Here is a 23,843-nt window from a genome sequence, read left to right on the forward strand (position 1 = left end):
AAGGGGCTGCAGGGCGCCCAGGGAAGGGGCTGCAGGGAGGGAGCAGATTCTGCAGCCAGGAAGGTCACAAATGAAGGTCATGGAGCCCACAGGCTCCAGCTGTGGTCCTCCACCTCTGGAGCTCCCTCCCAGCCCATCCTCTACCCCTGCACCACTCCATGCTCTCCAACCCCCCAGCAGGAGGGGCCCAGGGGTCAGCCAGCCCCTCGCAGGGGCAGCTCCAGCAGCAGGGGAGCCTGGTGGGCAGCCAAACCTGCCTGCCCCCAGCAGCTGCTGCCAAGGAGAAGGGAACCCTGCCCAGGCAGGGGAGCTCAGCAGCTGGGCAGTGTGAGCAGCCCCAGCAGCAGAGGAGTGCAGCTGCAGGGTCAGACATCAACCTCAAGGCCTCTGGGCAGCAGACCTGACCAGCACTGCCAGCACCCCTGGCAGGCACTGCAGAGCTGGCACTGCAGAGCTGGCACTGCAGAGCTGGCACTGCAGAGCTGGCACTGCCTGGCAGCACCAAGGGCAGCCCCTGGCCCAGCAGCACAGAGGCCTCCAAGATCACTTCAGCCAGCACCACCCTGGGCACCAAACCCCGGCCCCAGGGGCCATGGCCACAGGGCTCTGGGACACCTCCAGGGCTGGGGACTCCACCACCCCCCTGGGCAGCCTCTGCCAGCCCCTGAGCACTCCTGCAGCAAAGATTTTTCCTCCTCTGCAACCTCAGCCTCCCCTGGCACAGTTTGAGGCCACTTCCCCAAGGGCAGAGCCCAGAGGGGCCGAGCCGAGCCGAGCCGAGCCGAGCCGAGCCGAGCTTACCTGAGCCGAGCTTACCTGAGCCGAGCTTACCTGAGCCGAGCTTACCTGAGCCGAGCTTACCTGAGCTGCTTGGCATAGCTGAGCTCGATCTCCGTGCGCTCCTTGACGAACTTGATGTACTTCTCCAGCACCTCCAGGCCCCACTGGGTGTGCTTCTCCAGGCTCTCAAACTGGTCCTGCAAGCAGCCACAGCGAGAGCTCTGCCTCCCTGAGCACACAGCCGGCCCCACAGCCCGGCCCAGGGCCCCACAGCCCGGCCCAGTGCCCCACAGCCCGGCCCAGGGCCCCACAGCCCGGCCCAGGGCCCCACAGCCCGGCCCAGTGCCCCACAGCCCGGCCCAGGGCCCCACAGCCCGGCCCAGTGCCCCACAGCCCGGCCCAGTGCCCCACAGCCCGGCCCCACAGCCCGGCCCAGTGCCCCACAGCCCGGCCCAGTGCCCGGCCCAGTGCCCCACAGCCCGGCCCCACAGCCCGGCCCAGTGCCCCACAGCCCGGCCCAGTGCCCGGCCCAGTGCCCCACAGCCCGGCCCAGGGCCCCACAGCCCGGCCCAGTGCCCCACAGCCCGGCCCAGGGCACCTGGGGGCCTGCAGATGCCAGGAGGCATGGAGCACCCCTAAATCCCCTTTAACTCCCCCAGGCAGCTCAGAGCTGCAGAGCTCCCCCAGGCTCCCCTCCCTGGGCACCCTGCTGACCTGCCCACTCCCACCCCACAGCCCCCTCCCCCCCTGCAGCCCTGCACAGCCCCCTGCAGGGCTCCACAGCCCCCCCCAGGCTCTGCAGGCACTGAGGGAAGTCACAGAATCGGTTGGGTTGGGGGCAAAAACCCCCAGGGTCACCCAGCCCAGCCAAGGCAGGGCCCCAGCTGCCATGGCCCCCACCCCCCCCGGGCAGCCTGTGCCAGGGCCTGACCTGGCCCCAGCCCTGCAGGTGAGGTGTGCCCAGAGCAGAGGGGCAGGACCCCCCCTCTGCAGCTCTGGCAACAGGCACTGGCAGCCCCCAGGCTGCTGCCCACTGCTGGCTGCCAGTGCCCACTGCTGGCTGCCAGTGCCCACTGCTGGCTGCCAGTGCCCACTGCTGGCTGCTCTCCCTGTCCAGCCCCCCCTGGATGCCATCCCAGCCCTCAGCCCCCTCCCCACACCACCCAGCTGCCTGCCCCCCTTGCTGAGGCTGCTTCAGCCTCTGTGGCCCTGAGGCAGCACAGGTGCCCAGGCCAGGCTGGCATCACTGCCCCAGAGCTCCTGTGGTGCTCGCCCTGCCTGCTGGAGAGCCGAGCTGGCGGCTGGCAGAGCCCCCAGGGGATGCCAGCACAGCCAGGCAGCACCTCCTGAGGTGCCCAGAGGGCAGCAGGTGAGTGCAGGGCCTGCTGCAGGGCCCTGCTGCAGCCAAGCAGCCCCCACTGGGTGCTGAGCAGCAGAGAGCCTCCTGCAGGCAGGCAGGCAGGGAGGGAGCTGCCCTGGGGAGCCACAGGAGCTGTGGGGAGGGTGCAGGGCTGGGCAGCCCCTGCAGGGGCCAGGCACGGCCCAGGGGCAGCCCCTGGGGGCAGGGCAGCCTCTGCCCCTGGCTGCAGGCAGCAGGGGCACAGCAGCAGAGCAAAGCTGCAGAGCCAGGGCAGAGCTCCTGAGCCTCCTGCTCAGGGGACAGGGAAAGCCAAGTGCAGAGGGAGCCTGAGCCCAGCAGAGGCTGCCTGTGCCCTGCAGGAGCTGCCCTGGCCTGGGGAGCTGCCCCTGGCCCTGCCCCTGGCCCGGGGAGCTGCCCCTGGCCCTGCCCCTGGCCTGGGGAGCTGCCCCTGGCCCTGCCCCTGGCCTGGGGAGCTGCCCCTGGCCTGGGGAGCTGCCCCTGGCCCTGCCCCTGGCCTGGGGAGCTGCCCCTGTCCCCCCTCACCTGGGGGAGCCCAAGCCTGCAGCTCTGCCCTCCTGCTGCCTCACCAAAGCCTCCTCCCCCCAGCCTGCTGCATCCTCCAGAGGATGTGGTGAGGCAGAGCTGCTGTCCCCCTGCAGCAGGCAGTGCTAAGGCAGCAGCCAGGAAGGAAGGTGAGGGAGGATGTGGTTGGGGGCAGTGCAGCAGCTCAGGGAGCTGGGGCAGAGAGGAGAGGCTCAGCCTGGGCAGGGGGAGGGCAGGAGGCTGGCAGCAGCCTGGCTGGAGCAGGACAGGGCCACAGGTGAGGAACAAGCAGCACCCAGAGGAGGCAGGGCCCAGGCCCCTGCAGGCAAAGGGCTGCCTGGGGCAGGGCAGGCTCTGGGCTGCAGCCACCCAGGGCACTGCCCCTGTGCAGGACAGGACCCCCAGGTGCTGCTCCCCTGCCAGCACCAGGGCCACACACAGCCCCAGAGCTGGCACCAGCTGCTGGAGGGGGCAGAGGAGCCCAGCAAGGCTGGCAGCAGGGAATGTGCCTCCAGAGGTGCCAGAGCACCCTGCCCGCTGCTGCCACAGCTCCCTGGCACCCAGCAGCAGGCAGGGCCCAGGGCCCCAGGCTGGCAGCCCAGGGCTCTGCCCAGGCTGCAGCAGCTCCTTCCCTGGCACCCCCTGGGGCAGGCTGAGGCCTGGGGCACTGCCTGGCTGCCCCAGGGAGGGGCAGCTGTCCCAGCAGGCTGAGGCAGGGCCCCCCCAGGCCTGGCTCCGCAGCACCTCCCAGGCTGCAAACTGCAAGCAGGGAGAAGGCTCCTCCAGAGCAGGGGAGGGAGCCCCAGCTGGGGCCAGAGGGCAGCCTGCAGCCCCAAGCTCCTCCCAGCCACCTCTGCCACCCTCTGCACCTCCTCACCTGTGCCAGCTGAGGGCAAACAGCCTGCAGAGGGCTCCAGGGGCCCCTCGCAGCCAGGGCCTGAGGGATCCTGCAGCAGGGCTGCAGAGGAGCAGCTCCTGAGGGGGTCTGAGCCAGGCCCAGGGCAAGGGTTTGGAGCTGAGGCAGAGCAGGGCCAGGCTGCAGCTGGGGAAGAAGCTCTGCAGCAGGAGGGAGCTGAGGCTCTGGCACAGGCTGCCCAGGGAGGCTGTGGCTGCCTCCTGCCTGGGGGTGCTGCAGGCCAGGCTGGATGAGGCCCTGCAGCCCCAGCCCCCAGGGCAAAGCTAAGCAGAGGCTCAGGGCTGCTAAAACCTCCTGGGGCCTCCTGGGCCTCCTCCTTCAGGAGGGGAAAGAATCAGAGCAGAGCAAAGCTAAGCCCTGCCCCTGCCCAGCCCCAGGGGCTCAGCTCCAGCCCCTGGCTGAGGCTCACCCTGGGCAGCAGGAGCTGCAGCTCAGTGCCAGGCTGCAGCCCCTGCACAGAGCCCCCCCGGGGCCCCCCCAGCACCTCTCCAGCTCCCAGCAAGCAGATCACAGGGAAAGCAGCACAGGAATGCAGCCAAGGAGGTGGCAGGGAGAGGGGGAAGGAGCTGAGCCCCAGCAGCACACAGAGCATCTGTTCAGCACTGCCAGGGAGCAGCTTTGGCTGGGGCCAGAGGCCAAAGGAGCAGCAGGCACAGGGCACCCACAGGGACCCCACTGGGACCCCACAGGGACCCTCTCCCACTCACATTCTGGGCCTGCAGGGAGCTGAGCACAGCAGCACCCAGCCCAGCCCCCCCTGGCCTGCCTGAGAGGCTCCACAGGGCAGGAGACAGCTGAAGAGAAGAGGGAAACTGAGGCCCAGCCCCACAGCCCCCCCTGAGCAGGGGGCACACACTCTGACAGTGCCAGGCTCCAGCTCCAGAGCAGCCTGGCACCCCCAGGGGCAGCCCAGTGTGGGGCAGCCTGAGGCTGGCAGGGGCAGAGTGCTGCTGGCCACTTGGGCTGCCTGCAGCAGGGACACTTCCAGCCCAGCCTCAGCACCAGGCCTGCAGGAGCTGCTGGGGGCTGCAGCTCAGGCACCTGGGCAGCAAATCCTTCTCCTGGCAGGAGCCAGACCTGCAGCCAGGCAGCAGTGGCAGAGGTGCAGCAGAGGTGCAGCTGCCTCCTGCAGCCCCTGGCTCCTGGGCAGGGCCATGCAGGGCATCAGTCACACAGCAGAGCTCAGAGCTCCTCTGCTCCAGCCCTAACCCTGCCCAGGGACTCCTCTCAACCAGGCTCAGCTGCTCAGGGCCTCCTCCAGCCTGGCCTCCAGCAGGTCAGGAAGCTTCTGGCCATGGCACCTGGGGCCAGGGTTTGGTGGCCATGGTGGTGCTGGGCTGGCTGAGCTCAGAGGCCTCTTCCAACCCAACACTTGTGAGGCTCTGAATTCTCAAGCACACTGCTCAGGAGGTTTCCTCCTGCCCCCAAGCAAGAGAGAGCCCCAAGAGAGCAGGGAACTGTCTGAGCCTGCCCTCCCCCAGCCCAGTGCCAGGCTCCCAGGCTGCACTCCAGCTGCAGGCACATCTCACGCTGCAGCCCCCAGAGGCTGACACTCCTCCTCCCCTTGCCTCCTTCCCAGCTTCCTCTCTCCATGCCAGAGGGGTTCCCCTGCCTGGGGGCTGGGAACTCCCCCTGCTCTGCACACCTTCCAGCAAGGAACTGAAACCCCAGCAGCCATGGTCCCAGCTGGCAGCAGCTGGAAGACCAAAGAGCTGCTCCTGGGTCTGTTCTTCCATGGGGTGCGAGGGGAAGGAGCAGCAGCACCTCCCAGGCCTCAGCTCCGGGCTGAGAAGGGACAAGCCCCAGGGCTAAGCCTGCCCCAGCTGCCTGTGCTCAGAGCTGCTCATGCTCAGAGCTGCTCAGCCAGGGAGCAGCCAGGGAGGGAGAGCATCCAGCAGGGCCAGAGGGATGCAGGCGCTGCCACAAGCACCCAGCAAGGGCATCAGAGCAGAGACCCAAGTGCTGAGAGCTGGGCCTGCCCTGAGCTGTGTGCCAGGCCATGGGCACAGTGTGGGCCCCAGAGCTTGGGCTGGACCCTGAGCCCCCAACCCCGATGACAGAAAGGCCTCCAGTCCCTTGGCATCCTGCAAGTGTGTGCCAGCCTTCCTCCTCCTCTTCCTCACAGCCACACCTCCCTTCCCCCCCCCCACCCCGCTGCTGCAGCCCTGCTGCTGGGTCCCAGAGGGCTCCAAAGGCTTGGAGAGAGCAGCCAGGAGCCTCCTGGCCAGCCTTTGGCTCTGATGGATCAAACAGCAGCTGGAGCCCCTGGGCAGAGCTCCCTGCAGCTCCCAGGACTCCCCAGCTGCCCTCTGAACACAGGGCTGGGCCCTGAGCAGCTGAATCACCTCCCAGAGAGATCCTGGCTGCAGCCCCTGCCCAGCAGGGAGAGCAGGCTTGGCCTCAGCCTGCCCCACGGGCAGCACCGATCCTGCTGCTCACAGGGGCTGAGGGCCAGAGGGGAGCTGCTCCTCCCTGCCAGCAAGGCCCAGGAGGTCACTGGGTGCTGCTCAGCTGCCTCTGCCAGCTCCCCCCAGCCCAGACAGCCTTTGGGAGCTCTGCTCCTAGGCTTCACTGAAGCTGCTCTCAGCCAAAGAGAGAGTCCAGGTCAAGCCCTGAGCCCGGCCCTGAGCCTGGCCCCCAGCCAGCCCTGCACAGAGCTCTGTGCCATGGTGGAACCCTCTGGCAGAGCACCTCTGGGGCCAGGGGTCTTCAAGAGGAGAGCCTCTGGCAGCCATGGACAGAGAGCCCCTGAGCCACTCTCAGAGTCCTGGGGCCCTCCAGGCAGATTCCTTCTCCTCTGGGGAGGATCCCAGTGCTCTGCAGGCCAAGATGGAATGAGACCAAGGGGCTGGGGACTCAGAACAGGAGTGAAGACAGAAGGCTGTGGTGTCCCCCAGTGCTGGGTGCCTGTGAGTGATGCCCAGGGTGAGCAGAGCCAGCCAGGGCACTGGCACAGCACAGAGCTCCTGCTGCTGAGCACTGCATGGCCAGGCTGCAGCTCAGCCACGAAGCCTCAGCCCTCATCCAAGTCACAGACGGCACTGGGCTGGAAGGGAGCCTCCAAGGGCACCTTGTCCAACCCCAGCAGGGACAGCTCCAGCCACAGCAGGCTGCCCAGGGACACAGCCAGGATGGCTGCAGGGACAGAGCCCCCAGCCCTGGCAGCCTGTGCCAGTGTCTCCCCCTCCCTGTGCAGAGCCTCCTCCTGGTGCCCAGCCCAGCCCTGCTCCAGCTTCCATCCACTGCCTCTCACCCTGTCCCCACAGCCCCTTCTGAGCAGTCCCTCCCCAGCAGACACTGAGATGCAGCTCTGAGGTCTCCCTGGAGCAAACAGAAGCATTTCCAGAGAGGCTGAGGCCAGCCCTGGGCTTTTGCCCCCCAGGAGCCCCTGGCCAGCTGCAGGCCCCCCACAGCTAACCACAAGGCTGCCACTTGCCAGCCTGCCCCCTGCCCAGGCACCAGCACTTCCTCAGCACTGCCTGCCACCCAGGGCTGCACTTCCTGCCTCCAGCAGGCCTCCAGCCTCTCCCATGTGCTCTTTGTGGAGCACAACAGAGAAGCAGCACTGCAGAGAGCAGAGCCCTGGATGGAGCCAGGCCCCAGCCTGGCCCTGCTCTGCCCCCAGCAGCAGCCAGGCCTGAGGCACAGCACACTGCAGCCCTGCCTGCAGGCAGCTCTCTGCTCCTCAGCCCTGATCCTGCCCAAGCTCTGCCCAGCCCAGCCAGCCTCCTGCAGGGCAGCAGGGGCCCCCCCAGGCAGGGCAGGGCAGCAGGGACCACCCAGCCCCAGGCTCCCCAGTTCAGCCTCAGCTCCTGCAGCAGCTGCAGGGAGCATTGCTGCTGCTCCCAGGGGCTGCACTCAGTCCCTCCCCAGCCGAGAAGGGCTTTGCCCCCCCAGCAGCTCAGCACCGCTCCCCTGCCCCCCCAGCAGCTCAGCACCGCTCCCCTGCCCCCCCCCGGCAGCTCAGCACCGCTCCCCTGCCCCCCCAGCAGCTCAGCACCGCTCCCCTGCCCCCCCAGCAGCTCAGCACCGCTCCCCTGCCCCCCCCCGGCAGCTCAGCACTGCTCCCCTGCCCCCCCCCGGCAGCTCAGCACCGCTCCCCTGCCCCCCCCAGCAGCTCAGCACTGCTCCCCTGCCCCCCCCCGGCAGCTCAGCACCGCTCCCCTGCCCCCCCCAGCAGCTCAGCACTGCTCCCCTGCCCCCCCCAGCAGCTCAGCACCGCTCCCCTGCCCCCCCAGGCAGCTCAGCACCGCTCCCCTGCCCCCCCCAGCAGCTCAGCACTGCTCCCCTGCCCCCCCCCGGCAGCTCAGCACCGCTCCCCTGCCCCCCCCAGCAGCTCAGCACTGCTCCCCTGCCCCCCCAGCAGCTCAGCACCGCTCCCCTGCCCCCCCCCGGCAGCTCAGCACCGCTCCCCTGCCCCCCCCAGCAGCTCAGCACTGCTCCCCTGCCCCCCCAGCAGCTCAGCACCGCTCCCCTGCCCCCCCAGGCAGCTCAGCACCGCTCCCCTGCCCCCCCAGCAGCTCAGCACCGCTCCCCTGCCCCCCCCAGCAGCTCAGCACTGCTCCCCTGCCCCCCCAGCAGCTCAGCACCGCTCCCCTGCCCCCCCCCGGCAGCTCAGCACTGCTCCCCTGCCCCCCCAGCAGCTCAGCACCGCTCCCCTGCCCCCCCCCGGCAGCTCAGCACCGCTCCCCTGCCCCCCCCAGCAGCTCAGCACTGCTCCCCTGCCCCCCCAGCAGCTCAGCACCGCTCCCCTGCCCCCCCAGGCAGCTCAGCACCGCTCCCCTGCCCCCCCAGCAGCTCAGCACCGCTCCCCTGCCCAGGGGCTGCCTGTGCTGAGGGCTGGAGAAAGGCAAAAGCCCTCAAGAGCTCTGTGCACCCTGCTGAGAGGAGCAGCAGGGCCAGCAGCAGCTCCTCAGCGCCGCTGGGCTCTGGGCTTCCTCCCCTCTGAACACCCCAGGGGGCCCTTGCCAGGGCTTGACCCCAGGCCGGCCCCAGGGTGACTGCAGCAAGCCAGGCAGGGCTCCAAGGTGGCAGCAGCTGCCCTCAGCAGGCTGCAGAGCTGCTGGAGCACCCCTGGGAGCAGCAGAGGCACTCAGGGATGGTGAGCCTGGAGGGGAGCAGCCTGAGGGGGAGCTGATCAATGCTGATCAAGGGTGCTGATCAATGCTGATCAAGGGTGCTGATCAATGCTGATCAAGGGTAATGATCAATGCTGATCAAGGGTAATGATCAATGCTGATCAAGGGTGCCCAGTGCCAGCACCAGGGGCCTTGGGCACAACCTGGAACAGCAGAAGTTGATCTGAACAGGAGGAGCCACTCCTGTAAGGGGACAGAGCCCTGGAGCAGGCTGCCCAGGGAGGTGCTGGAGTCTCCAGACCCACCTGGAGGTGCTCTGGGTGAGCTCCTTGGGTGCCCCTGCCCTGGCAGGGGGTTGGGCTCAGTCCCCAGAGGTCCCCTCCAAGCCTCCCCACTCTGAATGCAGGACCCCCTCCACCTCCCACCCCAGGCAGCACCTCCTGACCTCCCTGGGGCTGCTTTGGCCACGCTGCTGCTCACCACCAAGGAGCTCAGCTCCCTGCCCAGCAGCAGTGTGAAGCACTGCTGTTAGCTTTGCTGAGCTCAGCAAAGGCCTTTGCTGGCTGGAAGCATTCAGCACTCCCACAGCCACTCCATGTGGGCACTGGGATACAGAAGCTCTCTCTTCAAGACTCCTTTTGAAGAGGTTGGTGCAGAGCCAGGCTCCAGAGATGCCTAATTCAGGGCTCTGGGTCTGACCCCAGCCCTTGCAGGAGCTGTCACCTTCCCCACTGCCAGCTCTGCTGTTTCCAGAGCATTCCATGGCAAGCCCTGGGGAAGGACCCCAGCAGCCTGGGAGATAACAGGATGAGGATGGCAGGGACAGGAGTCAGAGCAGAGCACAGGGCAGCCAGAAAGGACAAGGCACAGGCAGCCAGGGCAGGAGGGGCTGAGCTGCTCACACTGCCTGCCCTGCTCCACCAGGCCTGGATCCAGGCCCTGGGGCTGGGGGTGTTCAGCCTGCAGGAGGCTGAGGGAGCCCTCACTGCTCCCTGCAGCTCCCTGAGAGACTGCAGGGCGGTGGGGGTTGGGCTCTGCTCCCTGCTCTCAGCTGACAGGAGGAGGGGAAATGGCCTGAAACTGTGCCAGGGGAGGCTTAGGTTGGAGAGGAGGAAAAATCTCTCTGCTGCAGGAGTGCTCAGGGGCTGGCACAGGCTGCCCAGGGGGGTGGTGGAGTCCCCAGCCCTGGAGGTGTCCCACAGCCCTGTGGCCATGGCACCTGTGGCCATGGTGGTGCTGGGCTGTGCTTGGCCTGGATGATCTCAGAGAGCTTTTCCAGCCCTCATGACTCAATGCTTCCACCCTTCCAGGGCTGTTTCCTGGGCTCCCCCACTGCAGCCTGCAAGCAGCCAGGGAGAGCTCAGAGCTGGAGCCCAGCTCCCCCCAGGCCCCTTCCAAAAATAAGGCTGCAAATCCCCAGGGCAGGGGGAGCCAAGGCACACAGGCAATGCCTGCCCACCACCCCAGGCTGAGGCACCTGCTGAGCTGCCCTGGCTCTGCCTCTCCCACCAGGGGCTGGCACAGCAAAGCAGCTCTGAGCCACAGACAGGACCCTGCTGAGAGGTTTGCCCAGCAAGAGCTGAATGGAGCTGGCTGCAGGCTGCCAGGAAGCATCCTGGGAGCAGCTCAGGGCTGCCAGGAGCTGGGAGGGCAGCAGGGCTCCTGCCCAGCACATGCAGCCCTTCCCTCTCACCCCATTTCCCACTGACCACAGAGGGCAGAAGCACCTCAGAGGCTTCTGCTTGGGAAGAGAGAGAGGCAGGAGAGGGGAGAAAGATCTCTGTGCAGGGCTCTGCCACAGCTCTCCCACTCCATCCACTGCCAGCTCTCCTCCCAGCACAGCACAGCCTTAGCTCTCCACGAATGCCACTCCTGTAAGGCCCACACCTGACAGGAGCAGCTCTCAAGAGGGCCAGAAGCATTTCCCTGCCCCATTTCACTCCTGCTGGAGCTCCTCCACTCTTCCACTGGCTCCCAGCTGCATGCCAGGCATTCCTCCCCTCCCCTTCTGCAAGCAGAAGGCAGAGCAAAGTGTCAGCAGGCTCCCTCTGCACAGCAGAGAGCAGGATGGGGAGCAGCCCTTGGTGCCTGCCCAGCAGCTGCCCAGGGCTCCCTGCACAGGGGGGGATGCAGCCCAGCAGTGCCCACCTGAGATGTGGGCAAGGATTCTTCCACAGGAGGAAGGAGCAAAGCAGCAGCTGCCCTCTGCCCCAGCCCTGCCTGGCTGAGCCCAGGGTGCCAGCGAGCTCTGCCAGCCTCTGCCCCACGCTTCTCCCTTCCCCCTCTGCACTTTCTCCTGATCCCATCAGCCTCCTGCCCTGCCTCTCCTAATGCCCTAATCCCCCTGCACACCCTGACAGAGCCACAGGCCCAGTGTGCAGCCCTGCTCTTGTCCCTGCTGCTGCTTCCTCCTCCTGTACCCCAAGTGCCCTTCCCCTCCCAAGCCTGCTCCTGCTGCTGCCTCTGCCCAGCTCAGCCTGGGCCTCAGCCTGCCCAGGTTCACCCTCAGCAGTGCCAGCTGCCTTTGCCTCTGCTCAGGGGACCCCATTCCCACCCTCCCTGGCACCCCAAGCACAGCAACACTTCCCAGACCAAGCAGCTCCAAGCTTCTGAACTGGGTCCCACTCTGATCCCTGCTCCTCCTTCCCCCAGCATCAGAGAGCATGAGAAGGGAAGGGACCTGCAGAGACCACGGAGCCCAAGCCCCCTGCCAGAGCAGGGCCACCCAGGGTGAGCCACCCAGGAGTGCATCCAGGCAGGCAGGGAAAGCCTGCAGGGGAGGAGGCTGCCTCAGCCCTCCGGGCAGCCTGCTGCAGGGCTCCCCTCCACCTTTGCTCTCTTGGTGCAAGGGCCAAGAACTGCAGCTGCTGATGCACCAAGGCAGCCCCTCAGGCTCAGGGCCTCTCTGGGTGCTCCCCAGGACCCATCCTCTGTCCCAGCCCCGGGCAGCTCCCCTGGGGCCCCAGCCCTGGGGCCCTGCTTGGTGTCCCTTTGGTTGGCTGTTGATTCTTTCCCCCAAGTCCAGGGCAGCAGTGCAAGGGAGCTGCTGCTGCAGGTGCCTGGCAGCATGCAGGCCTGCTGCAGTGACCAGCCCCACAGGGCAACCCACAGCTCCCTGCGCTGCTCCTGCTTGGAGCAACCAACACAATCCCAGGTGGGGTGGAAAAGAAGAAAGAGAGAAGGAAAGGGGGGGAGGAAAGGCAGCAACAATGCAAACAAACCACCCTGAGCTGAACCAGAGAGCTTCTGACCCAGCCCAGAGGTCAGCCAGGGGGCAGAGCAGCCATGGGAGAGACCCCAGAGAGACCCCAGCGCCTCCTTCCCAGCCCTGCTTCTCCCCAGCTGGTGTTCCAGAGCCTCAGCTGCTGCTGGAGAAGGCCAAGGGGTGCCCACAGCCACCCCACCAGCGTGAGCAGAGGGGCAGGGAACAACTGCCGGGGGGGAAGGAGGAAGACAAACTCCATCTGGGAGTGCAGGATGAGGCTGAAGGGGGAAGGGACTCTCCTGGGATGGAAGGGACCTCTGGAATCCAGGCCAAGCCCCTGGCAGAGCAGGGCACCCAGGAACACCTCCAGGGGCTGGGAAGCCTCCAGAGCAGGAGACCCCACAGCCCCTGCGGGCAGCAGGCAGGGCTGCAGCAGCCTCCCAGCACAGCTCCTCCTGCCGAGCCGGGGTCCAGCTTGCTCCCAGCCCCAGCCCCGGGCACCACCCGAGGGAAAAAGCCTTTAAAGAGACGTTCAGCAGTCTCTGAGCAGCAGGGGGGCCCGGCGGGGCAGGGGGGCCCGGCGGGGCCGGGGGGATGGAAGGGAAGCTCCCCAGGGCCCTGCGCAGGGCACCCCCGCGGCCACCGCCGCTCAGCCACTGCCGGCTCCGGCTCCGGCTCCTCCCGGGGGGGCGGCTCGCAGAGGCTGCTCGGGAGGGATGTTTCCCAACGTGAGTAACACGAACGAGCTGCAGAGAGCCCAGAGGAGCATCCTCCTCGCCCGGGACTGCCTCCCCAGAGGGCTCAGGGAGCTCCAGCAGCCACACACGAATGGGAAGAGGCTGTGACTGAATGGGGAGGGGGAAAAGACCTCCTGCCCTCTCAGCTCATGCTCCAAGAGGGCAAACTTGATGCCCAGAAGGCCAACAGCATCCTGGGCTACACCAAAATGGAATGAAGCTGGAGGTGGGGAGATTCAGGCTGGACTGAGGAGGAAGTTCCTCACCATGAGAGTGGTGAAGCCCTGGCATGGGTTGTGCAGGGGGGTGGTTGAGGCCCCAGGCCTGGAGGTGTTTAAGCCCAGGCTGATCTGGTGTGAGGTGTCCCAGCCCACGGCAGGGGGGTTGGAACTGGCTGATCCTTGTGGTCCCTTCCAGCCCTGACTGACACTATGCAAAGCAGGGCCAGGGAGAGCTGCTGCTGCTGCTGCTGCTGCTGCTGTGCTGCTCAGACCTCACCTGCAGGGCTGTGTCCAGCCCAGAGAGGTGGCTGCAAAAGGCAGCTCCTCCTCCCAGCAGCTCGCCGGGAACCTGGCTGTGCAGCCTGACCACAGCAGCCGGGGAGTGAGCTGCTGGGCAAGGAGGAGCCCCCGGGGAGCTCAGCGGATGAGGAGCTGGGGCTGCTTTGAAGGGCCCAGCCCAGCGCCCCCTGCAGCACCTCTGCTCCCGGCCTTGCCGAGCCCGGATTAGCAGGAGGATGCAATTTAGCCCTGACCTCAGCTCCTTTGTTCCCCCAAGCCCTGGCTGCGCTGGCTGCCAGGCTGCCTTTGGGAGGACCTTTTGTGGGTGACATTCCAGCCTCTTTGAAACCGACTGAGGGTTTGGCAGCTGCCAACCAGAAACCCAGGTCCTGCCGAGCACAAAGGGAAGGGGGTCAGGATCCACAGCTCTGTCTCCAGGAGCTGCCTGGACGGTGCCAAAGCAGTCACAGCAATTCCCAGGCCATTTCCAACAGGCCTCACTTGCCAGCAGAGCTTTGCCCTCACCAGAGGAGGCTTCCTGAGCTGCCAGCAACGCAGCCACCCCCCTCTGAAGGCTGGGCTCTTTACCTGATGGAATGGAAACTCTCAGCTCATCATCAGAGGGAGAAGATTTAGCATGCAGGACTGGACACCTCTGGTCTGTGTCCTCGTCCCATGGGAAACCATCTCCTTGGCCATTCAGCCTCGGGAGGGACAGCTAACAGCCAGAGCCAGGCTGGCAGGGGGTGGGAGTGCGAGCACAGGGTGGGTGGGATGAGCAGGGCAGGTTTCTGCTGGGTGCAACCGACCCCAGCGGTGCCTGGGCAGAAGGAAGAAAGGAATCGACGGGCCAGGGCCAGCCCCAGCTCTGCAGCTCTCCCAGGGAAGCAGCTGGGAAGAGCTGAGCCTTCATCTGAGGTCGCAGCCCAGGGCTGTGCCCACCCAGGGCACCCTGGGTGCTCCAGACAGCTTCCAGCCTGCACAACACCCACAGCTGACAAGCAGCCCTGCAGAGCAAGGCTGCAGGCAGGCCGGGGGAATGCAGGGCTCCAGCTGCCCAGACACAAACTCTGCTGATGAGAGAGAGGCAGCAGGAAGCATGCATCACCTGCAGAGAGCACCAGGACCTCCCTTGGCTCCTCAGAGCTGCACCCATGCCTCACCACCTGACAACGAGGGTGCAGGGAGGATGTGCTCCAGGAGCCCTGCAAGGCTGGGATGAAATCACCACTGCTGATAAGAGCTTTGCACATGATGAGAGGCTGGGAGCCGACTCTCATTCACAAGGGGAGAGCCTTGTAAGGCAAAACTAACCCCAGCCCAAGGGCAGAGCCCCCCAGGGCCAGGCCAGCAGCTGCCCAGCACCAGCACAGCACCAGCACAGCACATGAAGTCCTCTGCAGACACAGCAGTCCCCTCCCGGCAGGCTGAGGGACAGGGACAGCTGGTGGCAGACACCCAGCTGCCCACCAAGGGCAGAGGAAAAGGGCAGCAAACCACCCCCTGGGCAGGACTCAGCAGGCCAGGGGGGAAGGGTTTGGAGCTGAGGCAGAGCAGGGCCAGGCTGGAGCTGGGGAAGAAGCTCTGCAGCAGGAGGGAGCTGAGGCTCTGGCCCAGGCTGCCCAGGGAGGCTGTGGCTGCCTCCTGCCTGGGGGGGCTTGAGAGGAGGCCCTGCCCATGGTGGGAGGGTGGAGGAGAGGAGCTCTGAGCTCCCTTCCCACCTGAGCCACTCTGAGATTTTTTTTCCCCTTCAGCTTCACTTTGAATGTGGAAAACAAAAAGCCCCAAACCATGACCCAGGCCCAGAGCCTCTGCAGCTCTGACACACTCCTGACACAAGGATGACTCTGCCCACACTGACTCACCTCACCCCTGGCTCTGGGACTGTCCTGACCTGACTGAGCTCTTCCTGGACCACTTCACTACAAATTTACTCCTGGCTGCGCCAAGCTGCACCCTACCAAACCCCATCCCCAGCAGAGCTCACTGCCCTCACCGCAGGCACAGCCCTTCCCCCTCAGCAGGCAGGGGCTGGAGGGCTGAGGTGAGCTTCAGCTCCCTTTGCTCTCTCATTCCCACCACTGCTCCGGGGGCTTCAGACCACACAAGAGGACACTGCTGCCAAAGCACTGCTCAGAGCAGCTGCTGGTGCCAGGCTCTGTGCTCCTCCCCACGGCCCAGGAAAAGGGTGCAAGGATCTGAGCATCCTTTCAGAGCCTGTGGCCCCCCAAGGGCAGCTCATGGCACAGGCTGGGGCTGCAGGGCAGGGATCCTGTCCCTGTACTGGGCACTGGTGAGGCTGCTCCTTCAGTGGGTCAGTTTTGGGCCCCTCACTCCAAGAAGGCCATTGAGGGGCTGGGGCAGAGCAGCAGGGTTGCAGGTTGGACTGGATGCTCTTGGAGGGCTTTTCCCACCCAAAGAGTTGTATGATACAAGCCCTTCCCTTGCCACTCACACCCAGCACTAGAGAGCATCAGCCATGGCAGGAGGGAGCCAGCAGCCTGCTCCCTCTGCTCCCTGCTGGCCCTTGATGCCCCTCACGCCGGGGTGAAAGCCAAAGCGATTTGCTCTCTCTGCTCTACTTCGTCCTTCAGCCTCCCCCCAGCTCCTGAGGGCAAGAAGCACAACAGGCAGAAGGCCTTCAGCAGGGGCTGGGCAGGCTGACAGGCTGCAGAGCACGGCCACTGCTGCCCTGTGTGCAGCCTGCAGCCCACCGGAGACCCTCAGGCTCTGCTCCCCCACGCTGGATGCCTCGGAGGCCCCAGAGGACCTCTCCAGCCCCAGCCCTCGCACACGGCAGCAGTGCTGCCCAAGTCCCTCTGATAAGGCTGCTGCTGGCTCTGCTCAGGGGCCCACAGCAAAGGAAAACCAAGCCAGGATTCAAGGGAAGCCTCAGCAGGGACTTTGCAGCAGGATTTGGAGGCACAGGGCACAGAGCACGAGGCTGAAATCCTGCCTGGGCAGTAGCTGAGCACTGCTGGAGGGAGCTGACTGCTCCTCAAGTGGAAGGCTCTCTGCAGCCAGCTCCTTTGCTTATTGATTTGTTTGTTTGTTTCCAGGAAGGGGCAGAAAGTCTCCACAGGCCCAGCCCCAGCAGCACCCCACGCAGCAAACGGAGTTTTACTTCTCCTTTGCTCCATTTAAAGGCTGAATCAGGAGCATGCAGCCAGGCTGGGAGCCCAACCACAGCTAATCCCCCAGCAAATCTCAGCTGCCCAGAGCTGGCAGCCCAGGGCCAGAGCCACCTGGGCCTGCCCCAGCTCCCAGCCCAGGGCCAGAGCCACCTGGGCCTGCCCCAGCTCCCAGCCCAGGGCCACCTGGGCCTGCCCCAGCTCCCAGCCCAGGGCCACCTGGGCCTGCCCCAGCTCCCAGCCCAGGGCCACCTGGGCCTGCCCCAGCTCCCAGCCCAGGGCCACCTGGGCCTGCCCCAGCTCCCAGCCCAGGGCCACCTGGGCCTGCCCCAGCTCCCAGCCCAGGGCCAGAGCCACCTGGGCCTGCCCCAGCTCCCAGCCCAGAGCCACCTGGGCCTGCCCCAGCTCCCAGCCCAGAGCCACCTGGGCCTGCCCCAGCTCCCAGCCCAGGGCCACCTGGGCCTGCCCCAGCTCCCAGCCCAGAGCCACCTGGGCCTGCCCCAGCTCCCAGCCCAGGGCCAGAGCCACCTGGGCCTGCCCCAGCTCCCAGCCCAGGGCCAGAGCCACCTGGGCCTGCCCCAGCTCCCAGCCCAGGGCCAGAGCCACCTGGGCCTGCCCCAGCTCCCAGCCCAGGGCCACCTGGGCCTGCCCCAGCTCCCAGCCCAGAGCCACCTGGGCCTGCCCCAGCTCCCAGCCCAGAGCCACCTGGGCCTGCCCCAGCTCCCAGCCCAGAGCCACCTGGGCCTGCCCCAGCTCCCAGCCCAGGGCCACCTGGGCCTGCCCCAGCTCCCAGCCCAGAGCCACCTGGGCCTGCCCCAGCTCCCAGCCCTTCCAGGGGCCTCACCAAATCAGTCACTGTACAGCAGGCACCTGCTGCTTTCAACACCTCTTCATGAAGACCAACAGAAGGGACCCCAGAGCTCCTCTGCTCCAACCTCCCACCCTGCCCAGGGCCTCATCCAGCCTGGCCTTCAGCACCCCCAGGCAGGAGGCAGCCACAGCCTCCTGGGCAGCCTGGGACAGAGTCTCAGCTCCCTTCTGCTGCAGAGCCTCCTCCTCAGCTCCAGCCTGGCCCTGCTCTGCCTCAGCTCCAAACCATTGCCCCTTGGCCTGGCTCAGACCCCCTCAGAAGTCTCTCTGCAGCCTTCCTGCAGGATCCCTTCAGATACTTCAAGTCAGCTCTAAAGTCCCCCTGGAGCCTTCTCCTCTCCAGGCTGAGCACCCCCAGCTCCCTCAGCCTGTGCTCAGGGCAGAGCTGCTCCAGCCCAAGGAGCATCTTCAAGGCCCCCTCTGGACTCCCTCCAGCAGCTCTGTGTCCTTCTCCTGCTGGGGACAGCAGAGCTGGAGGCAGGATTCCCACTCCCTAAGCCACGAATGAGCTTCTAAGGGAAATGGCAATGCTCTTTGGAGTGCAGAGCACAGCAGCGAGCACCGGGAGGGAACAGCTGCCACATCCAGGCTGCCCGTGCGCTTTCCTTGCCCAGGGAAAGGGAGATGATGGAGAGAGAATTCAGTGTTTTGCCCTAAATATGCAGAGCACTGGAAACTGATTTGCTGGCAGCGCTGTGCCCAATTGAAAGGCAAGCAGCTCCTGCCAGTTTGGGATCTGCTGGGCCAAGCCCTTCCCTCAGTGACCTGCTGCACCGAAGCCACCACACCGAGGACACGGCAAACAGCACTCGGTGCTGCTGAAGGCAAGGGTTCACCAACCAGCCCCCACCAAAGCAGTCTGTGGCTGCACACACACCTGCAGGGATTGCACAAGCCAGCAGCAATCACTGATAAGCACTGCTCTGCCCCTGCCCTCCTGCAGCAACATCTGCCCAGCACCTGCACGCCGTGAGGAACACGAACAGCATGGAGGCCACCTCGGCAGCTCCGAGCTTTCCCGTCTCAGAGTTGCCAAGCTGACTCCAGTGCCGCTCCAACCACTGCCTCGCTCCCCAGAGCATCCCAGAGGCAGGCGAGGCAGCGGCTGCAGACCTGCCCCGCTCCCATGCAGCAGAGCTGTTGGTATCCCGATGACTCCAGAGAGCATCACTCCAGCGTTTCGTCAGCAGGGATCACCTCTTCCTCTGCAGCACGCAGACCACAGCCACCCCCCTCGGCAAGCATCTGCCGCCCGATTTACCCTCCGGGTCCAGCCAGATCTCGCTACGAGGCGAGCACACTGTCAGAGCCGGGCGGGATGCTTGCAGCCGGGGCTGCAGGGCAGGCAGCCGAGCATCCCGCACGCACTTAGCGCCTCTCCAACAACCATTCCCAGCCGCTCCGGCAGCTCAGACGTGTTTACATCTCGGCTCGCACTGGGCACCAGCCCCAAGCAGATGGATCCAGGAGCAAAGCCGCAGTGCCAGTCGCTCTTGACTCCTTCCACAGAACCCCGCTGCCCTTCTCCTCTGCCCAGCACAGACTCGCCCGGAGGTGGCTGGTGTCCCGCCCGCGGATGAAGAGCTGCTGGCAGCCTCCCGTCGGCTGTCAGGAGCCCTCGGGAGCAGGTTTTGCTCCCCCACCGCGCTGCCTAACATGGCTGCACCCTGTCCTCCGTGTGGTCGAGCGTCTGTCTCTCGGCCTTCCGAGGCTGCTTCTCAGGTCAGCCGGGGACCATCTCACTGTCACTTTCCAGCCCTTGTCACACTTTGACGTCTCCCAGCCATGTCTCACCGCACACCCAGGGCTTTACACTTTCCAGCTGGGCTCCCCAGAGCAGTCAGGGGGCTTTACACCCCGACACCCCTGCCGCCCCCAGCCCCATCCACAGGCAGTACAGGGCTCAGCTCACCGAGCCGCCCCCGACCTTCAGTCCGGCCGTGCACAGAACCCCCCCGCGAAAGCAGCCAAATGCAATTTCACCTCCCGGCTTCACCCCCTGCAGCTCCCTCTCCTGAAACCGGACCCCCTCCGCATCCCTCCCTCCCCGCCGAGCCTCCGCCGGCTCCAGCCTCCCTCGCACGACTCCCACCCCGGCTCCAGACCTCCCCCGGCCCGCGGGGCCGCTCCTGCTGCCCAGCATTTGTTCGACTTCAGCGAAGAGCAATAAAGGAAGGCGCTGAGCCCCTGCCGGGCTCCCCCGCACGGAAAACTTTGGCGGCGGCGCCGCGGCCCCGCACGCCGCAGCCCCTCCGCCGCGGACCGTTATGACACGGGGCGGGCGCGGCGCTCCGCGGGCACCGCCGCAACGGCGGCCCCGCTCCCTCCTTCCCTTCCCCTTCGCCCTCCGCACTCACCCACAGCTCCGTGCCCCAGCTCATGGCTCCGCCGCGCCGCCGCGGGCCGGCGCTGAGCTGCGGGCGGGGGTCTGGCTGTCCCCGGGCTGGGCTGGGCTGGGCTCCCCTTCTGTGGCCGCGCCGAGGGCCGGGCCCCAGCGGGGCGAAGCGAGAGGAGAAGCGCAGGGAGCGCAGAGCGGGCAGGGCAGGCCGGGGCCGCTCGCTGCTCAGCGCCGCTCCCGCCTCATCGCGCCGCAAAATGGCCCAAGCGCGGCGCGGGGAGGCGGCGGCGGCCGGGCGGGGGGGGGCGATTGACAGCTCCGGGGCACTGCGCAGGCGCAGCCCGGCCGGGCGGGGGGGCGCGGTGGCGGCAGCGCGCATGCGCGGCCCGCGGCGGTGCGCGCCCCCGGGGCCCGCTCCGAGCCCCGCTCCGGACTCGCGGGGACCGCCGCCGGGGAAGGCGGCTCGGGGGGGGGGGGGGGGCTGGGTGCAGCGGGGACCGCCGTGCTCCCCGCCCCGGCAGCTGTCCCGCCGCTCCCCAGCTGCCCTCCCCCGCCTCTGCCCGGCCAGCCGAGGCTGTGCGGGGGCAATGTGCCTGGTTCCGAGCGCACCGAAAAGGGGAAGGGGGAGACCCACACCCGGAGGGCGGGCTGCGGGGGCTGCCCGAGCACGCAGACGCGGCCCCCCGAAACAACCCACATCCCGGAGAATTAACTCCGCCATCTGTCACCGACGAGGAGCAAGCAGGGAAATAAGGAAATTAATCAGTCTGCGGGGATGTGGTCTGGGGATGTAGGTTACTGCTGCAAGCCCACCGCCTGGCCCCAGCAACGGGATGGGGCTGTGCTCCTCTCCCTCTAGCAGCTTTCACCTGGGCTCTGGCCGTTCCCACACCTGCTTCTCAGCTCCCATCACCGTAAGAAGAGCTCCAGACTGATGTGTTTGTGTGTTTATTTATTCCTCCTCCTGCCCGGGAAAGATTCACAGGGATGGGGGGGGGGGGGAAGGGAAGGGAAGCATTTATTCACCTGAGGAAAAGGTGAGGAGAGAGATGAACACTGCCCAGCTGGCAGGGTAACTCCTTCAGAGGAAGGCTCAGCTTGGAGGCTGGGTTATGAACCTGGATGAGAAAGGACAAGGAAAGAAGAACTTGCTGAGCAGTGCCAGCGTTCAGAACAACAACCCAGACAAATGTTATGCTAATGACTGAGCCGCGTTTGTTTTTCTCCTCCTGCAATCGATCTGAACACAAGAGCAGAGAGCTGCTCCTCACACAGCTGGCTTTGAAGAGACACAGAGAACAGGCAGGGCTTTTGTCCCTCCTTACAACTCCCTGCTTCCAAGGGCTGACTTCACAGCCACCAGGAGACACGCCGTGCAACTCGCTTCCCAGCCTGCCGCTGCCAACGTATTCAAATATCTGAGCCTGCCTCGCCGCCCAAAGACAACCACAACCCTCCTGCCTCCACGGGCTCGCAGGGAAGGGGCACCCACGGCTCCTAGGTCCATCCTGAAAGCATCCCGGACCCAGGCAGCGCGGCGGCAGCGCGGCTCTGCGACAGCTTGATCCACAGATCCTTGAGCTACGACGTCCAGGGAGCAAAGAGAAAGCAGCCCTGGTATCACCCCGGGTGAATTTGCTGTGGAATTTCCTTTCGCACAAAGAGCTGGGAGGGGAACAAGGCAAACCTGTTACACCAGCACGGGCAGGGAAACCTGTCCAGGACGAGAGATAGAAAAGCTCAACCTGTTCTGGAGAGATAAAGGCCAGAAATGCAAGTTCTGGGTGCTGATGGCACATCGGAGCCAGCCCTGCCCCAGCCTACCAAACGTTATCACGGTCTGTGTGGATGGAGAGCGAAAACAAATTACAGATAATCAACTCTGGATGTTTCTGGAAGGAGACGTCTTCCTCTCTTTGATTGTCTTTATTATTTACCCTGAAACTCCCCAGGACAGAGACTGCCGCTGATTACTTCAGTTGTGCAGTGCCCAGAGCAGCAGGGCCCGCAGCTCGGCTGGCCCCTAATTACCAATGTAATTAACGATGATGGGAGCATTAGGAGCCCTTTCTGCTGGAGGAGGAGGCTGGGAAGCTCAGCAGGTCCCAGGCTCGAGGGAGTAACTCAGAATAACTCTTGGAAATTCTCTTATCTCTCACCTCATAACTCAGTTCTCACAATCCAAACCTGGGCAGCACAGAAGCAGCTGGGAGCTTCCCCTCGGCCCTGCTGAGCACAGATCTGTTACCCAGATATGGCCTGTTCCCGTAAGCTGTGTTTGCCTCTTCTCCTGTTATGAGTCAGGACGCTCCCAGAGGTAGATCCTAAGCCCCAGATGAAACAATTCCCTTTTTTAGAAGGCCAGCACTTTGTTTAGGAAAGCCCAGTCCCACTTGGAACCGGCCAGCTTAGCTGCTGAACGGCTCACAAGGGGTTCCAAGGAGATCACATAAATCCCTGAGCTGCAGCTCAGTCCAAACCCTTTTCCCCGGGTTTGTTTACTTGTGCAAAGCAAGAGAAATCAGCTTCCAAACCACGGACACCGCTTGGAGCTTCCAGGACAGCAGAGGAAGAGGACCCACCTTTCCCCCCGGACTTATCACCCTCGCAGCTGCTTCCCTTTTATTTAGTTATAATTCCACCCAGATCGTCCACGTCCGAGCCGAGGAACGTGGATGCTGCCCGTGACCCCTCCCACGCCGGGAGGGCAAGGGAGCAGCAGAGGAAGGACACACCTTCCCCCCGGGCCATCGCCGCCCAGCTGTTTCCTTTCCGCTCTTGCACCACACGCAGCTCGCTCGGGCAGGCGGCGGGGGACCTCGGCCCCCTTTAAACGCCCTGGCAGGGCCCGGAGGGGGCTAATTAAGACCTGATTGAGAGCTGATAAACCTTAATGGCCCTGGTCAGCCTCACCTGTAGCCTCCTCCGCCCACAGGCTGGGGAGCATCATGTAAGCTGTGGCCTCAGGATTCAACCGGATTTAATTCACAGAGGGGCCAGGGGGCTGCAGCTGCGTGTGGCTGTCAGCCGTGGATGTGGAGCCTGTCTCAGATATCCTCATGGACCTATCCAACTACTGTGACCATCACCTGAACTGCAGAAGGACTTCTCAGCACAGCCTCCTTGCTGTGAGCTCACCTGATGGCCTGCACACATCCCTAGGCTTGCTCTGGGCACCTTGCCTGGGCACTGTGGGCACTGGATGGTGAGGCTCCTGCTGTCGTCTGTCTCATCCTGCCCATCCTCCAGCTCTGTGTCCCCTGGGAGCAGTCAGCTCTTGCTACTCCATGCCCATACCAACCTGCTTGCCCCTGAGCTGAGCTGCACCTCTGGGCTGTGCCTGCATCAAGAGTTTTCTGGCTCTGCTGGTAACTTCCACCCAGTCTCAAGAGCCGTCCATGATAACCCCCAAGGGACAAGGAGATCTGTAAAGGTCTCCAAATCAGTACCACGAAGGAATAGAGGCAAAGGAAAAAGACACTCAGGGGCTGTGCTCAGCCACAGCTGAGAGTCACTGCACTGGTTAGGAGCAGCACGTTCAGAGCAAGGAGACTCTTGTCTGGAAGCCACAACAGAACATAGCAGTGTGCTGGTGAGCTGCTGTTAGGGCACTGATCACTGCAGGCAGCAGGCAGGTTGCATGTGGACAGCACTGCAAGCTCCAGTGGAGCCATCTCAACGTGTGAGTGCTTAGAAAGATGCACAGCAGAGTAAAGATGACATCGGTTCCAGCTTTGAGGTTACTGAGTGCAGGCAAGGGGCAAGCTTGCAGGCACCACACTACCCTGAGAGCTGCTGGAGGGTTACATGGGGGGGGGTGGTGTGTGTGTGCAAAACAGAGGAAGGTCTGCAGAGAGTTCCTAGTTTGTGGCCCAGAAATCCCTGATTGCTACTAGGAAGCATCTTCAGCCCAGGAGAGGCTCTTCAGCTGAAGCAGTCTCCAGCATCACAGAGCAAAGCCCTGGTGCTGTGGGACCACTGAGGCTGCCAGAGTGACCCTGAGCAGTGCAGCAAGGCAGGAGAGGCTCTGGCTGCAAGCTGCTGCTCCTCAGCAGTCACAAGCCTGCAGCTTTGCTCTGTGCACTGCGGTTCTAACAGAAGTATTAACTCCACTCAAACACGGGGAGCAGAGCGAGCCGCCCAGGGGGAATTCTGCGGGGGGCGTACTCCTCGGGGCGCAGCTGTGAGCGCTGCGAGGCCTGATGCTGACAGGACATCTAGTGGCACGCCCGAGCTACTGCCCAGGGACGCAACCCTACCGGCAACTGCAGGCTCTCGGTGCTCCCAGGCGTCTTCTGCTGCCAGCCCCGGCGTCCCGGGTGAGGTTCCTGCCTTTATTTCATTGCCTAGCAGTACAGACGGAAACGCACGTTAAGGAGGAGTGT

General features: G+C 65.2%; 1 protein-coding gene across 1 annotated transcript in view; it reads right to left on the reverse strand.

The window, feature by feature from the left end:
* FNBP1 (formin binding protein 1) overlaps positions 1–19,566 on the reverse strand; it is a 46,900-nt gene extending 27,334 nt beyond the window's left edge. The window contains exons 1-2 of the mRNA XM_054174254.1: positions 19,478–19,566; positions 862–977 (exon numbers count right to left, since the gene is read on the reverse strand). Of these exons, the coding sequence (XP_054030229.1) occupies positions 862–977; positions 19,478–19,501 (140 nt within the window). The 5' untranslated portion in view covers positions 19,502–19,566. The remainder of the gene's footprint in view (positions 1–861; positions 978–19,477) is intronic.
* Positions 19,567–23,843: the final 4,277 nt, after the last annotated feature.

The sequence above is a fragment of the Dryobates pubescens genome, chromosome 29 (genome assembly GCF_014839835.1).
Source record: "Dryobates pubescens isolate bDryPub1 chromosome 29, bDryPub1.pri, whole genome shotgun sequence".
Classification (NCBI taxonomy): Eukaryota; Metazoa; Chordata; class Aves; order Piciformes; family Picidae; genus Dryobates; species Dryobates pubescens.